The 18,036-nt window shown below is 31.2% G+C and overlaps 1 protein-coding gene across 1 annotated transcript; it reads right to left on the bottom strand.

The window, feature by feature from the left end:
- Positions 1–3,750: 3,750 nt before the first annotated feature.
- Positions 3,751–7,762, bottom strand: LOC111022856 (protein indeterminate-domain 12). The gene is made up of 3 exons (XM_088118110.1): positions 7,041–7,762; positions 6,234–6,630; positions 3,751–4,826 (listed from the first exon to the last, which is right to left on the bottom strand). Exons 1-3 carry the CDS (start codon positions 7,213–7,215, stop codon positions 3,914–3,916), a joined length of 1,485 nt encoding a protein of 494 aa, XP_087974236.1. The 5' UTR covers positions 7,216–7,762; the 3' UTR covers positions 3,751–3,913.
- Between the last annotated feature and the right edge of the window lie 10,274 nt (positions 7,763–18,036).

The following is an 18,036-nucleotide window of genomic DNA, read 5'->3' as shown; positions in this document are numbered from 1 at the left end:
GGTTCTCTCTCTCTCTGCTCTCTTTTTCTCTGTGAATATCCTAACCTTTTCTTTGGCTGAGTTGATAGGCTTTGCCATTTTGAAATTGTATGTGTGTGTGTGGTTTTTTCCTTTTTTTTTGAAGGGAAAAAAAAAATTCCAAAACCCTTTTATCCAAAGTAAGCTAGCTGACTGCATTTTTACACAGTTGCTGCAGGAATCATATAAAGGTAGATGCACCCCTTTGCATTATCAACTTAGAGGAAAAAAATATACAGGTTAAATTACTGGCTAAGTACTCTAAACTTTCTATACTTTCGGGGTTGTCTACAATAGGTTCTTTAACTTTAAATAATGTTTATTGATGACAAAATTTTTAATTTTGTGGGCTCCAAATTAATTGGACATTTTTTTTTTAATTTACGAACTTATGAGATTTTGCCTCTAATAAGATTCTAACCTATTAATAGATTTGTGAATTTAAAATAAAGTTTAAATGTTTTGAGATTTATTAGATATTTTTAAAGTTCAAAAATCGACATAAAATCATAAATTTAGAGACCTATTAGACTTTTTTTAAACTTTATGGATCTATTAGACACAAATCTTGGAAGCTCGAGGACCAAATTTATAAATTAATCAAATTATATATCCGTGACATATTTTTCGTAAATTCTTAAGCTATTTTTTCTCTTTTCACTTAAACATGGAAGTAAAAATATTTCGTTATGCACAAGTCGAGCGTAGCTCAACGGGAAATCTAGAAAACTAGATCGAAAAATCTAGAACGTTAGATCAAGGTAGTCACATTCACGACTCAAGAATTCCCCCTTTTGTTTCTAGAGGAAAGAATTCTCCTTTCCTCTCTTTTCAAGCATGCTGAAGAATATATTGCACCAATGATTGACATGATGATCAGACAACAGTAGCTAGAGAAGGACAAGTTTTAACTCAATAATTGGAATGTTATTGCAGGTTAATTAAGCAGCCTTCTAAAGGGCTTGTGATCATATTGTGGGGGAATATGCACAGAAATTGATAAAGCCCCTCTTAGCAGCAGCAGCAGCAACAACAAAAAAGAAAAGAACTCTCAACTCTCACCACAGAATTGCAATTCAAACCTTCCACAGCCTCTTTCCTGGTATCATTTTCATCACCGTTGACATTTTTTTTCTCTCTTCTTTTCTTTTCTTTTCTTTTTCTTTTCTTTTTCTTCCTTTAGATTTTTAGTTTGCAGCAGTAACCAAGTCCCGGACCACCACCACAAATAGTCACTCACTAAGGCACATATTCACATAACACCATCATCTTAGTTTGCCTTTAGATTTTTTGGAGGGGAAAAAAAAAGACCAGCACTTGCAACCAAATTTTACTGCTCCTCCATCTGACTTTCCAAAAGGCTACTCTATCAAAATATTTCCAGTAATTTCTTAGTACCTCTTAGAAAAGTTGTGAAGAAAAAGAAATTCTTGGGATTTGATCTAGAATTTCACCCATGGTGTGGAGGAAAAAAATGGTATCTTGCATCTGTTTTTCCATGGTTTTCGAGCCTCCTTATTTCTCTTTTTAGCTTCTTGTCATTTGCCTTTGAGAAATCTTGGTTATGATAGAAATGGTAATAATGTTGAATATCTTGTTGGACTAGTGTGAGTGTCACACATGGAGTGCTTAGTTTGATTGACTTCAATTCTAGGGTTAAATGTGGGATTGCTTTGAAGGTAGATAGCACTGAAATTAAAGGTCGTCTCGTCCCTCTCCAACTTGTGATCACAAATCGCTTCGACAAGTACCACACTAGTATAAGCTGGACGTCCAACAATCCTTTTTAAAAAAATTCAACACTTGTCACGTTGGATTTTTGTTACTTCAATGTACTTATAAATATATTAACCAAATTGAAATTAATATGGTAGTCAATTTACTCGAATGCTTTTAAGGTCCCTCATAGGTACGAGTCAAAATCCTTTTGACAACTCAACACATCAATGATTTCTTGAAATCCCTAGAAGACAAAACAAAACAGAGATGGTGCCATAACAATAAAAATATTTTTACATTTTATTCGAGGAGAAGAAAAAAAGAATATTATATAATGTAGAAAAAAAAGGAAATAAAGAAAGGCATCACTGTCGAACAAATGCTGGCTTGGGGTCCCCTATGGCTATGGGGCCATTCCACATTCGTCGCTCTCAAAGAGTACAACCCATGGCTCCCACCACCGGCACCTCCCCTTCTCCACATGCCATATTCTTCCTTCTCTCCCTCTCCTATTCCCCGTTACGCTTCTTATGATTTGGGCTCAGTTTCAATTTGATTTTTGTGACTGGTTGAATCTCAGAACGTTTCTTGCGTTCAACTGATTGTTGATAGTTATATCATATGATATGTTTTCATCTTTTTATCATGTAAGATACGCTAAAAAAACTATCAATACTGGATAGGATTGAGTACTTACGAGTTTTAACAAAATAATAGGGATTATAAATTGAAATCCAATACAAACTATATAGACTACAATTATAATTGAACGCATTATTATTTTCAATCAATTTGCATGTTACTCTCTTTCGTCTCAAGTGACCTAGAACAAATGATGCTTTTTGTTTGGTAAATTGGAGGAACTTGTTCTTGGATAACTCTTGACATGGTTTTAAGACCAAAACAAGAATTCAAATTTGAAAATGAATTATAAATTTGAAAATGTGTTGAAAAATTGAGTTATGTTTATGGTGATTCAAATGGTCTAATTAAGAGAGTGAATTTGCAAATAGCGTTTTGATTATGAGCAAAAGAGTAATTTCCATCAAACCAATGATTTTTCTGATATTTTTTCATATTAGGTGATAAAACAAACTGCATTGAGATGAAAAATTCAGAAAAGGTGAGGCAGAGTTTCTGCCTTTTTGAAGGTCTCTGACCGTAATTAAGTCATGTTAGGAGGGGCAAAACGGTGATTTCATTGCATGCGCCTATTGTTTTCCGTGATTCATGTAGGTCCATCATTCCATTATCACGGGAAGAAAAAAGGCTTCGGTTCTAATTTAAATTTTTAATAATAATAATAATAATATTTTTTGCCTATTGATTTGTCTCAAACTAAATTATTGTTGTTATTATTATTTTTTTTGCCTATGGATTTGTTTCAAACTAAATTACTTTGGAAGAAAAAAGGAAACAAAACATTATAATAATATTCCATAATGCTTGCTAAGTTGAATTAACATCATAACCTCTCCCTACCTACCATTCCTTGTCAATTTCAAATCATACTCAATTATTTTGCCAAATATCAAAAACACATTTTTAATAATTTTCCCAATTCTATTTTGAAATACTTCTACAAGCTAAGTGGTTAAAGTAAGGTTTTTCTCTTGTTTGAATGGAGTGAATTAATGAATAAGGTATTTTAAAGATCAAAATTTATTACTTTTATTATAAAAGACTAATTTATGAAAATATTTGAAAATAATTAACGAAACATGATCTATTTGTATTTGAAACATCGTAAGAAAATATTGTATATAAGACATATTAGATAGTTGAAATGTTATACTTATTTTATTTCGATCTTGGTATTAAACTTTCTTACCACAATTTATTTTAAGATTTTGCCATTTAATCTTTGCGTCAAGATTTGATATGAATCTCAAGTAGATTAGCTCAATATGAGACCCTAATGAATAGAATCTAAAATATAAGGTTAGCTAAATGTACTACAATTTTTTTTAATGGTAAGTTCTAAGATTAACTTTTATACACAATTGAAAGGAATTATGGAAAAAGAACGCATTCATTAAAATTTAATAACTTCCAGGAAAGAAGGAGAAAAAGAAAAAAGAGAGGGAAATTGCAATGGAACACATTGGATAATTACTATTAGGGGTATTTTTTTCCTTTCTATTTTTTTCTCCCACATGAAACGACATCGTTTCGTTCAACAGTCCCCCCATGTTTCATTTTCAGCTGGCTCCGTGTACTCAAAAGCATGATGATGATGATGAGGTTTACTAAAGATTTGGTGCTGACGTGGCACTTCCAGTCCTCCTGCGTACGTTAGCATATCCTTCACACTCATGCTAACTTGCACCATCCCACCTCTTCCGCCGCTGGAGCCGCCACCGGCGTCGGTCAAACCAAGGAAGTCCCTGGTCAGACGGTCACTCTTCTGCCACGTGGCAGTAGCTGCCAGCTGGCCGTACTCCGGGCCGAGTTGATTTAGTGAATCGATGTGACTCGGTGCCGCGAACTCAGCCATTGCCATATTGATGTGGGTCATGTGGCCCATTGACTCGAGTTGGTGACCAGATTTGGCAGCGCCGACGCCCACGATCGCAGCCTTTTGGAGTAGGGCAGTGGCTGAAAGGTGGGGTGACGTGGCCGCATTTGAGCCTGGTTGCACCGACACGTGGAGGTTCCTAAAGGGTGAGCTTATCATTGATGATGAGGCTGGCTTATGGTGGTGGCCGGCGGAGGAGGGTTCTTGGATCAGGGTAAAAGGGTGATTGGTGTGGGAATTATTAGGATGGGGTAAATTTGAAATTTGGTGAAAATGGTGTGGATGAGAATGAGAATTTTCTGGCTTGATGATTTGGAGGGTGTGATTAGGGTTAGGGTTTTGGGTGTGGTCCCAAGGGTTTAGGGACATGTGGGTCGGTGGCGGTGGCGGTAACGATGAATTCGGAAACTGGTGGTGGCCGCCGAAAGGGAAGAGAGTTTGGGCGGCGGATGACGTGTTCATGTCGATGGTAGTGGCAGCGGCCGCCATGGCCAATTGGTTAGCCGACAGCCTTGCACTTTCCTCAGCCAATGCATCACAAAAAGCTCTGTGGGTTATGAAGCTATCCTTCCTACAGAAACACATATTATGAATAATCCATGCCAATGATTAGAGGTTCACCAAACACAAATGAATTGAATTAAAAAAAGAGTTAAAAAAAAAGAAGAAAAAGCAAAAACACCGATAAAAAAAAAGTGTTAGTGAAAAGGAATGATTTTTGCATGGAGTTGTATGAAAAATGTATAATTAAATTTAACAAATTATTGGGATTGAAACTTATTTTAAAATAGTGGGACTTTGGTGAAGAGCTCAAGAAAATTCATGCATGTGTTCATATAAAATAAAAATAAAAAGGGAAAATCCCACATTTGACCCAAAAGCTAAACACACACATAACCCCCAAATGAAAAATTCTCTCTTTTGGGTCAAAATAAAAGTAGAGAGAGAAAAAACAGAAGCAAAACTTAGACAAAAAGAAATCTTTTTTTTTTTTTTCCTCTTTATATTGTACCACATCCATGCAAACAAAAGATTATTACATGACCCTAATTGTTTTATTTCCTTCATGGAAAAAAGAAAAGAAAAGAAAAGAAAAGAATCAGCAGATGATAAAATATCAGATTTTCTTGCAGAGATTTATTCAGTTTTCATAATGATGAAAGAGTTCAGAATTTCAGAGCTCTGCAAGTGAATAATAATTATGACATCTCTCTCAAATAATAATAATACAAAGTAGTCACGGATCCATAATCCATATTCCTTAACAATCAATCCACTTCAATTTCTTACAACTTTTTCCACAAAAAAAAAAAAAAGCTGACCAAGATTTGAAAATTTCATGAATTTCCCATAAAATGGATGCAATTAATTAAATTACATAAAATTAATCTTCTACAGCTGAAAAAATTCAATTCAAAAAACAGCCCCATATATGTATTTGGGCATAAACATTCCATGCATAGAGAGAGATTAATTATAATAATTACCATATTAGTGAAAAAATTAATTGGAAAAATTTGCCATAATTAAAGACATAAGAGAGGCTTTTTGGGTAAAAACCTCATTGAAGGACCATGAATTTTACCCCGGCAAAAAACAAATAAGAGTACAAAAAGAGAATCAACATATAATATATAATTAAATGCGTGAATAGAAATAATCTCTCTTTTTTTCCTCGCAAATTCTGAGTATAACTCGGTGGATATATATGACACAACCTTTTTTCTTTGAGATTGAAGGTTCAATCTCCCACTCACCCAACATTTATCGTAAAAATAAGAATATAGCTCTACTAAGAGATTAAAGATTTGAATTCCCGCCCCACCCCATCCCATGTCGTTGTTGGACTAAAAAAAAAGAAAAAATAGAAATAGACCAATAAAAATATGCTACATTAGAAAGCCAGTAGAAGTAGCTCCTACTGACCGAAACCAATGTATAGGTAAGCAAGTATTGTTTGGTAAAATTTGGGTATTACCTGGAGAAAAGGGTTCCACAGTCACATCGGTATTCTCGAGTGCCACAGGTCTTGGAGTGGGCTTTCCAATCGGATTGAACCGCGTAGACTTTAGAACATTTCTCGCATTTCCATTTCTTCTCTCCATGCTTCCTGCAATAATGCTTTTTGATCCCTGTGAGATCTCCGAGGGCTCTCGAAGGATGGTGGTGGACGCACGTCGGTTCGGGGCAAACGTACGCCTTCTTCTTCACTTCTTTGCTGTTTCTTTGCTTCAGCTTCCATGGCAGATTGTGGCCTCTTCTGTGCAGCTGCAAATTCTGATCCCTTTGGAAACCCTTATTGCAAATCTCACACACAAATCTGTTTGTGGCAAGAAGGGTTTTGGGTGAGAGTGCAATCACTTCTGCATCTGGGTCTGCAAAAGATCAGTAAACAATATTATGGATTTGGATTCACAAAATTCAACGAGGATTTAAGGGATCATGTTTCTGATTCTCCATTCTCGTATTCTCGTTTTTGTTTACTGTTTCTTGTTTTCAATTTTATAAACGAAAATTAATTACAAATTAAAACGCAAGTTCGTTTTTTCTTTTTGAAAACAAGAAACAAGAAACAGAGAAAAAACGAGCCCCAATAATCATTTCGACAACGTTCTTGGTAAATACAGGTGTTTCCTTTTGTCTCTCCTCGTTTGGCAATGAGTTACCAAACGCAGAAACAAAAAATAAACGCCAAACTAAACACATTTTATGTTTTTGTTTCTCACAGAATAGAGGAATAAGAAACAGGAACGTCATGAAACAAGTTGTATCTCGAGTTAATTACCTGGGTTTCCCGGAAGGCTCCGTTTTTTCTTGACTTTTAGCGGAGGGTGATGATCAGAAAACGTCGGAAGGAGTGGGTTTAAGCAGCTGAAATCTGCAGGCTGGACTCTTGTACCAGAAGAGACGCTTGCTTCTTCAGACAAAGAAGTTGAATTGGACAAAGTTGCAGCAAACATCTTGAAAAATTTTCTCTTTTTTTTATGCCCTTGGGAGAAAACTCCAACAGAGATACAAACAACAGCAAAAAATACCAAAAACTGATAAATCCAACTGATTTTTTTGGTTTGTTTGGGTTTGTGAGAGGCCTTCTTCTAGGGTATTAAAATTGAAATCCCTTCTCAGAAAGAGAAATAGAGAGAGATATTAATAAGAAAAAAGCCAAAGTTGAGAAAGAAAAAAAAAAGAATATATAACTTAATTAGCTTAGCTACAAGTACTGAAAGAGGCAGCTGCTTTGTTCTTCATGGGAATTGGTTTTGAACAAAAACAAAACATCAAAACATGGCTGTGTCTTGATTCTCCATGATGGGTTATTCTCCAAGAGTCACTATCTCATACCCTTTCTCTCTCCTAATTCTCTCTTCTTGTTCTTCAAAACCCTTCAAGAAGCTCTTCTCAAGGTTCAAGAGCTATGGCTTCCAATGGAGAGAGAGAGGGGAAGAGGTGGCTATGGCTTCCTTTGAGAGAAATGAGAGATTAAAAGGGGAGAGACCCAAGTGAGAAAAAGGCTATAAGAACACTAAAAAAGCTAAAAAAAAAAAAAAAAAAATTCTTCAAGGAGAGAGAAAGCTAAGAGAGAGAGAGGCATGGAGCAAAAACCAAAAGACTAGGCCAAGTTTTTTTTTTTTTTTTTTTTTTTTTTTCCAAATCCACTTGATGATTATTATGCTTGTTTTTTTGTTTTGATTAATAAGCTGTCTACAAATTATTTTCCCCTTTTAATAATTGTTCTCCAATTCTTCCTTTTTACCTCTGATGATGTTTGGTTGGCCACTTTCTGTCTTGTTCTGTAATGAAATACCCAAACTTGGAAAGGATATTGATTTGAATGGAATGATATTAAAATTAAAGTAGAGAGAGAAAAATATTTAAATTATTATTTTCTTTTTCTCCCTGAATGGTTTACGCGGTGGAGCCCTGTGTTTTGAGCTAACTAAACACAGGGCTCGAATCCAATACCTCAAGGTAGGTGATATCCACAAGATCTGGCCACTGCAGTAATCTTAAAAAGATAAAAATAGTTAAATGACCAACTGAACTAAAAAAGTTTAAACTCATTGATTAAGGTTAACTAGAATAAATTTATTATTTTTTTACTTATACTTTAACAAAGATAGAAAAGGAGAGAACTTTGCTGGATTACTCAAAACTTTTTCCATATAAAACCCCACAATAACCTTACATGATTGATCCAGTGATTGACTCTCCCATTTCTCTTCACTATACTCTTCTTCCCCTTTCTCACTCTTTTTCTTAATCCACACATTTAACAAAAAATAAAAAAAAATTATATATATAAATTTTTTTCCTTTTTCTTTTACTCAATAAACCTAATCCCCTTTTAACAACTTCTCTCTATAGCTTTTCACTTTTCATGTGAAATCATTTTATTTTCATTAGGTTTCATGTCCTAAAAGTCCAACTCTATATGCAATGACTTTGAGGTAAAATGATAATTAGTATCCAAACTTCATCCATGTAGAATAATACTTTTAGATTTTTATCGGGTCAACACTCATATCTTTGTATTAATTAACTATGAATAAAGATTTGACAGTTTTAAAAACCAGATCTCATATTTGTAAAAAATTTAACGATGGTCAGCAAACGATGAGTACTGACTGAGAAGCATAGGAGTATATACACCGTGAATTATTCTCTCTCTTGGGTATTATTGGATTTTTTTTCCCTCTCTCTCTTCAATTAAATATTTAGTGAGAATTATATATATTCTGAAGAAAAAATTTAAAGGGAATGTAGTAGTGAAAGTGAATGAAGGCTAACCCCACCAAGAGGGAAGGGGATTGCAGGCCCTCCTCTTCTTTCCTTTTCTCAACTTTCTTTATTCCAAACCTAAATCTAAAGGCAAATGGGACTCCAAATTCTCCATTTTAGCCTCCCCATTTGCCACACTTGGCAAAAGTTGGGCTCAAATTTCACCTTTTACTAATGGGTAGAGTTGTCTTTTCACCCTCAAGTCAAATTCAAAGGGTTTTTTTTTTCTTTCTCTCTCTTCTAATTGCATGCATGGCCTAAACATGGCAAGAAGCATGCAAATTAGAGAGAGATTGCAATGTGAAGAGAGATTTTGAAAGGATTGTGTGTTGGGTTTGCTAAAGGGGACCCATTTTGGTAATTCTTGTATTGGTTGCCCTTGAAATTTAAATATCCTCAAGAATCCTATGTATTCATTTGTAGGACTTTTTAAGGGGATATTCCCAATCTCTCCTCTTTTGTTTTGATAAGGGTGAGATTTATTATTCTTCATTTTTTTCACCTTTAATGGACATATGTATGAAAAATAAAGGTCCCAACCTATGCACGTAACTTCCCTTATGAGAAAAAAAGACCCTTTCAAAAAAAAAAGAAAAAAAGAAAAAAAAAGATATTCTCCCTTCAAGGAAAAAAAAAGAAAGAAAAAAAAACCCACTTGGTTAAATATGTGTGTTTGGTTATAGTAAAAATGCTATCCTAGGCTGGAATTGGGAATGACTCCAACCCGTGTTAGTGTTTATTAGGATAGATGTAAAGGGTAATAACAATTATAGGTGTTTATTGGTCAATATCCATTTTTTTTGTTGACCACTATTACATTTTTATAAGTGAAAGAGAGAAATGTAGAAAAAGAGATATTTTTTCTAATTTTGGACTGAAAAGTTTTTATTGATAGTTAGCATAAAGATGATGAGTACTGACCGGTAAGCATTCCAAAATAATTTTCTAACTTTTACTTTCAAAGATGTTTTCATGAATTAGATTATTTTGCATTTGAAACCGTCATTATTTCGAAATGAAAGAATATATAAATCCATTATTTTCGAATTAAATATTTCATTTAAAATTACTATTCACAATTCTATACATTTTGAAAGAATGAAATTTGCCTAATTATCCATAAGCAAAAGTTTTTTTAATACAACATGTGGAGATGTGACATCAAACTCACAATCTCTTAGTTGGAGATAATGTTAATTACCGGTGATCTATACTCTATTTGATGATAAGCAAAAATTACTACTTACTTTTGACCTAATTTATTTTTTTTAAGGTTCAAAAATATTAACCTCGTCTACTCATTTTCATTAGTAAAGTTTTTCACTTTCACTTTCATTTTGGCCAAGGGTGACGATGAAATAATTAATATCTTAACCAATTTTTATCCAGGTAAAATTTATTTATGGGAAAAGACAACCCTTTGGTCCAAATTATTATTGGTAAGCAATAAATAAGAATAGGAAATAAAAATAGAAATATTTACAAAACCAACACTAGATTCTCTGCCACACTCTTGTAACAGTTACCTTTTGAGAGGGAGAGAGAGAAAATGGTAATTTTTTACTTTTTACAGTTACTGATTTGCAAAATACCACTCTTTTTTTCTTTTTTTAAATGTTAAAACAATTATTTTTGTAATAATAATAATAAAATTTTTTTTTTTTCATGAGAGAGACTTATTTATGGATGAGAAAGAAATACACGGTGCGGGCCACGCCTTATTCACGGGTTCTCCTTTTACCAGATTCTGCCATCTAAGTTTTTCCCATTTCTATTTTTAACCCATATTTTAAACCCTATTCTACAATTTCCCACTCATGTTTATTTTTTTAGACACGTTTGGTAATGTTCTCGTTTCTCATTTTCAATTTTTGAGAAATATGAGTGTTATGAAGATAAAAAAATAGATTACCACGTATTGAACAACTGAATGAAGTACGCCGACCTGGTGAGGTCAGCAAAGCCTGAGGGATGAGCCAGGTCAACCTCACCTTACTGTTACCGTCATATGCACACAGGATTGGACGTAGTCAGCACTAGTCACCGATCTGGCCATCAAGATCTACGGAGAAAGTCTCGACCTGAACAATTAACTAATTCAACATCGTTCACTATGAAAGGTATTTGGTATCCCTTACTAAATGTATGATCGAATTCCTTCTAAAATATCCTACGTTCATTCTGCCACCAATACTGAATTAAGCATCGTAGTGCTTACTTTTGTCTTGTAGGTCACTTAACTCATCAATCACCAAAACATAAATAAAAGCATCATTTTTATCATTTTTTACCTATAAAATGAATGATAAATATTGAAAATAAATATTAGATAAAAATTTGAATATTTAATCTAAAAATTAATTTTTTAATATAAAACTAAGAAAATAAGAAGCAAGAAAGGGTTACCAAACATGTTTTTGTTTCTTTTTTTTTAATGAAAAAAAAGAGAGAAAGAATAAGAAAAAATGATCACACATAGTCCTGTTTCTATTTATTAGAAAGGAAGGAGAAAAAACATGAAACATAATAGAGAAATAAGAAACAAGAAATTGAAACTTTACTAAAGAGAGTGCTTATTACTTTTGCACAATTTTCCTACATACTTTTGGGCTAAATATATATTTTAGTGCTTTTTTTTTCTTTTTTCAATTTAGTCTTACACTATTGATAAATATTAAAATGGACTGATGATAAATTAGATGACATATAATACTGAGTGAATTAGACGTAAATACAGAGGAGGAAAAAGGTCATCTAAAAGACGAAGTTTCTAATTTATCTTCCAAATGTATTAAGAAATTTAGTAGAAATTTTGAGTTTTTTTTTTTTTCTTTCATGACTTCTTTTCCTTCTAAATTTCAAAAAAATTTACCAAGTATTATCAAGTTTATAATCAACTCATTTCAACATTAACCAACAGAGAAAGATTAAATTGAAAAATATTAAAATATAAGAAATTAAGTTGAAAAAAAACTCTAATTAAAATATTTGAGAGTCAATCATACACTTTATCATTTTCTTCTGTTCTCAATTTTCTTAATTTGTGTAATTTATGCTCAATACCCAAAGAATGGACTTGTAGTCAATTTGTATAGGCGAAGCTAAAAATTCTTCCAAGAGGGAAAAAAATCCTTAAATTAGTATCCCCGTCAAAAAATAAAAATAATTATGATTAGTGCACTTTTATTTTATGTGATAATTGTTGATTATGTAAATAAATGATTGACCTAAATTATGGATTAATTACAATCACAACATTTTTTTTTTGAGACAAAATTACAAACACAACAATTATTGATTAACTTAAACATATATAGATTGGTTTTCTCATAGTAATAATTGACTAATGCGCGTTTTAAAAGATTTTTTTTTTGCGCAATTATTTTTCAGCTGCTACTTTTCAGATATTTTTATTTTTTTTTTTTATATAAGAAGTGAGGTGGAGGATTTGAACTTATGACGTCTTAATCCGAAACATCCATCAATTACTTCTTAACTAAGTGCACGTTGGTAATTAAAATTAGATTGGTAACTATTTTTTTTTTAACTATGCATTAATTTGGTAACATAATATAGAAAAATGGTTTTGAAAATCTACTTTTATGTTATTATTTAATTATACCAATTCTCATGAATGTGGTTCTTCTTTCTACCTAAAAGTACTTATTTTTACTACAATTTAAAAATCATTGTAAAAAATTAAAAAAAGATAAATGTTGCAAATTTGAGCCTAACGTAGCGGATAAGATATCCAAATTACATTCTTTGAGATGGAAGGTTTGATGCCCAACTCCGTACTTAATTTTTTTTTTCAATGTGTTTAATAGATAGAAAAAAAAAGTTTGAAGGTTGAATGTCGGTATCTCAAAAATAACGGTTGGTTGTAGGTTTGAAATCTGAATAGTACTCCTAGTCACTAATGTGTCTACCTCATAACAAACGTTGGATTAAGCTAATTGTTGGATATAGATTTCGAAATACATTTGGTAATTTCTCTATTGTACATTCAACGTCTGTGTAACATTAGCTACATCCTTCGAGCCTCCTCTAATAATTTATCTCGTGAGAGAGAATAGAATTATATTATTTTATTTCATTTTTTGTTGAGTAGATAAGGTGGTTGGACTTCAGATTTGGGCCACCCAAGCTATTACTTCATGGGATGTTTCTGGTCAATACAAATTGTGGTCCCTTTCCCTATACCTTATTCCTCTACTCTTTTTTGTCAGACACTTTGCCCCTTAACCCAATATGTAGGATAACAAGTTCATGAATATATATATATATATATATATATATATATATATATATATATCATTTTTAAAATTTATTCCTATTTTATTATTTTTTAAAAAATTATATTTTAGTTGCTCGAGATTTTATAAGTTTTAAATTCAAGAATTGATGTCAACATGTGCCTAGCTCAGCAGTAATTGACATGTACTCTACTCTCGTGGTTGGAGGTTCGATCATGCATATCTCCAAACTAGTGTACTAAAAAAAATTCAAGAATTAATAGAAAAATAGTAACTTATTTAATGGGATTAATTATTGGGTTAAGAATTTATTATAATACAGAGACTTAAAATATAATTTTAGAAATTTTAAAGATGAAATTAAAAATGTGGGTGAATTTTAGGAACCAAGATTATATTTTTACCTAAATAAAATTTGGTGTCCAAAAATATAATATTTAATAAACTTGGTAGTAAGATATTTACGTTTAATAATTATTTTATTTTCTTGTTTTTAAAAGGATTAGATTGCTTCCCAATAATGTGTTTGTTATATATTCTACTTTATAAGAACATTTTAAAAATTTTAACCAAGTTCAAAGAAGATTTCCCGATAACTGATTTTATAATTTAAAAAATTCAGCTAGAACTATAGAAGTATAATTCACAAAATTAATTACTGGTTATTAAACAAAAATCTAATTTTTAACATTATGAAAACAAAAATTAGAAATTATTATGACAAACTTCAAGAGTAAGTAAGAGGTTTTAAAAAACAATTGCAGAAAAAGGTGGTAAGAGGACAAAAATGAAAAGGCAAAAATAAAAACATACTCTTTTTTATTTTATATTAAAACAAAAATAAAAAATATAGCAAGTGATATTTTCCTTTTAATTAAAAGATGATATCAAATTTAAAGGAGCAAAATCAAAATAAAAAAAGATGAAAAAAAAAGGAAAAAAAAAGGCATTTTTTATATTCTGATGTTGCAGCAGAGTTTAAGCCCACATGAAAAGCCCAAAAAAGGCCCAAATGACAATAATGAGAGAGTACAATATTGGACATCTTCCACTAAAAAATTTCACGCAAATACGAAAATTAAGCTACCCATGATGGTTAACATCTCTCTTTAAATTAATCTTAATTGTCTGTTTTCTTTTTGTATTAAATAATTTTTATTGCATTATTAAAACAAAAAGGATTATAGGGTTCGTGCATTGAATTCAAGTACAGATTTGTTGATACAAAATTAAAATTTCAATCTTATTAACTTATAAGATTGATTTTTTCAATGAAATTTCATGCATAAACTAAAATAAGAAATGCAAGGTTAACGTTTCATACGCACTGTTGGATTTAAATATGTGAAAAAAGTGAAATTTAAAAGAAATTATTCACACATACGTTGTGAATATTATTCTTTATTTATTTCATTTGTAGGTTTTTTTTGTTTCATTTTATGTTAAAGTTACAAAAATTACATATTTATAACTTTATATGCTTTAACAACACATATGTTAAGCTTATATCTTAAATAAGTAGTTGTTTTTATATTTATGTGTTAAAGTTGCCTATATAAAAATGTTACATATGTGTTTAATTTTTGTGTGAGAGGTTACTGTTGGGAAAAAAAATATAGATAAATCAATTAAGTTATTCAATCAGGAACTATTTGATTTTCCCCTTCCACCGGCTAAAAGCCGATAAGTAAATAAATATCCTCACAGGACCTCCCGCTCTGATACCATTTTAAGGATGAATAAACGACCAATCAAATCCAAAAGCTTAAGCTTATGGTTTGGGTAAATTTAATTCATATATTAGATATCTAAATACTCCCCCTCACTTGTTGGCTTGAAAAATTACATCAAGACCAAACAAGTGGAAATCAATAATAGATGTGGAGGAAACAACAACGTAGTAATTCGAACACAAGACCTCCCACTATGACACTATGTTAATGATGAATAAACTATCAATCAACCCAAAAACTTGAGCTTATGATTTGGGTAAATTTAATTAATATATTGGATATCTAATATGTTGTTCTTGTTTGTGTTGAGAGCAAGTATCTAAGAGTTCTTCCAGATCCGAGTAGTTCGAGGTTGCTGTTCTACCGAAGTTAGTCGTTGTATCTTGTTGAGGCAATCACTATAATCTGCTAACAACTTGTGCAGAACGAATAATTATCTTTAGGTCAGCGCTATTGAAGCGTGCCACAACTATATTTATCAAGTTTTGATGTTGTAGCCAATTACGTTGTAATCTGTTTCCCACTATTACACAGTTTATACATACGACATATATTTATCCAACATGCACAACTACAAACCTCTCCAACTTCAAAACACACATATATATTTTACTATAAAAAAACATAACTTGTTTATAAAGAGTGCGAAACTATATATAAAATAGTAGGAATAGTTGCAGATAACATTTATTTAAAACGTACAAATATAAAGTCATGTATTAGTTAAAGAAGTTAGAAAAGTGAATATATAGAACATTTATAAATCCTACACCGACACATAGAAAATGATTTTTTTAACTACAATATGTGGGGTGAGGATCAAACTAACAACCTCTTGATCGGAGATATATATCAATTATCGCTGAGCTTTGACTGATACAGAAGATGTTGATTTAGTAGGAAGAGATACCAAGAATTAATCCAATTATCTCTTGAAGTCAAAAACATTAATAGAGAAAGAAGGGGTTTGAGTAAATTAAGACTTTTATTTATTCTTGAAGTAAAAGGGAAGGCAATGTCCAACATAAGCCAATACATTGTCATGATTATTATTTTTTTGACATAATATGGACAACAAAATTTCTATTTTCTAAAACACAAAAGCCAATGTTTGAAAATTTTGGATTTTAGTTTCTTTGGAAATTTCTCTTTCAAGTCCACCTTATTTTATTTTATTTATTTTTCTCTAAATTTCATGAAATGTAGTTAGAAGTATCGTTAAATAAAATAGATAAAAATACGTGTACAAAACTCAAATCTCATATCTTTTTATTTGTTTGAATAATTTTTGATAGAAACAAATCCATTGTATCGATATTGACACGATATTCGAAATTACTATTATCACGCATGAAACATTAGCGCCCACAATAGGTATATGGAACAAAATATTCCTCCTAAAGCTATATAAGCTCTATTTACTATAATTGTCTATTTTGATCATGATTATTACTCCAAATAAGATTCTTATCTCCTTAAAATGGTGGTCATTCATGTATCGACAATTTACCTAGTTGACATTTTTTTTTCCGTTTCTTTGACAATTATACTTACTCCTTCATTAATTAAGTTATTACCTAAAATGATAAAAAGAAAACACATCGAATGTTGTATTCGAATCAATCCCTAGAGAAGATAAAAAATAAAGTTTCTTAACCATATAATAATTGTCGCACCCAAAAATTCTTCTTGAAAGATATTCATTTGTCCATGCTATATAATCAAATTATCAATACAAACTATCTTACTTTTTCTTAATTTTAATTGTCACACCCAATTTGCTAGAATCCATGGCAAGCTTATCATCAAATCATGTATTTTATTACCTAATCTAACTTTCTTTTTTACTTTACATACCCCTTCTTTACATGTGTAATTTGATATATATATATATATATATATATATATAAACAGTATTCTTTAAAAACAAATTTTTTTTTTCTAAATGTAGTCGCAAATTCACTCTAAATTAGAGTGTCAGAATGTGTTAGTATATTTTTTTAAGTGATTTTAGATAATTAAAAATGCTTTTAAAAATATTTATAGTGTTTGGTAATAAATGGAAAAAAATATTTTTAAAGATTCGAGCTGCTTTAAAATTAATTGTGTGGAGAAACATTTGAGAGATGATTATAAAACTTATCCTATACAACATACTGGCACTAAGTACAAAAAAGGTTCCTATATATAAAAGGATATGCCAAACTAATCCTTAATCCTTCAACATGGTCCGCCCTAATTTGACTTTGTATGTCCGTCTTGTCTCACTTTAATTGCTTGCAACCACTTTAATTTATCCAGCTGGTGAATACTTTAACTTTACCCCATAAGTTTTTACTATTTGACTATTATGTCGTGTCAAATCAAGAAACAATCATCTAACAAGTGCAACACTAAAATTAAAATAGAATCATAATTCATGTATAAGTTCACAAACTTATCGAAAACTTTTGAAAGTTTGAGGATTAAATAGACACCGATCGTCAAAGTTGGATGACTAAATTTATGATTTAACTTTGGTTTTTATGTTTTCTATCACGTTAAACTAAAGAATAGTTGAAAGAGGAGAAGAATATGGTTAAAAGAAAAAGGAATAAGGGGACCTATCAAGTTTTGGCAGTACAGATTTTTGCAGACAAATGATTGCCCAATTTTTGGGTGTTTGTGGAGCCATTTTGGATTTAAGTGAAGCCTTGACTTTCAATTCCCATTTCACTGGAAAATACTCCAATAATTACTCTCAATTTCAAATGATCTATGGGTATTTTTTTTAGTACACGCAATATTTGGAACGGTAGAATTTAAACTCATAACTTTTTGATCAGAGACAAATGTCAATTACTGCTGAGTTAAGTTCATGTTCGTAAATGATTTTTAATATTCAACCATAGTATCTACTCTCTTTGTTTGTATTTAAAGATGTATTATTTTTATGAGTTAAGTTATAAGTTTAAACTCTAGTTTGAAAGTTTTGCTTAATAAGTTTATAAATAATTTTTAATTTTAATTTTAA

This window comes from Momordica charantia (assembly GCF_013281855.1).
Source record: "Momordica charantia cultivar OHB3-1 chromosome 9 unlocalized genomic scaffold, Mcharantia_2.0 BLBB01000009.1, whole genome shotgun sequence".
NCBI classification, from domain to species: domain Eukaryota; kingdom Viridiplantae; phylum Streptophyta; class Magnoliopsida; order Cucurbitales; family Cucurbitaceae; genus Momordica; species Momordica charantia.
This window is presented reverse-complemented; position numbering and strand designations above follow the sequence as displayed.

Excerpts from the sequence above, each read along its gene's own strand:
- LOC111022856 (XM_088118110.1), bottom strand. The coding sequence starts at position 7,215 with ATGTTTGCTGCAACTTTGTCCAATTCAACTTCTTTGTCTGAAGAAGCA. Across the intron at positions 6,631-7,040 it reads GAGCCTTCCGGGAAACCCAG|ACCCAGATGCAGAAGTGATT; the intron begins GTAATTAACTCG and ends GATCTTTTGCAG. Across the intron at positions 4,827-6,233 it reads TGTGGAACCCTTTTCTCCAG|GAAGGATAGCTTCATAACCC; the intron begins GTAATACCCAAA and ends GTGTTTCTGTAG.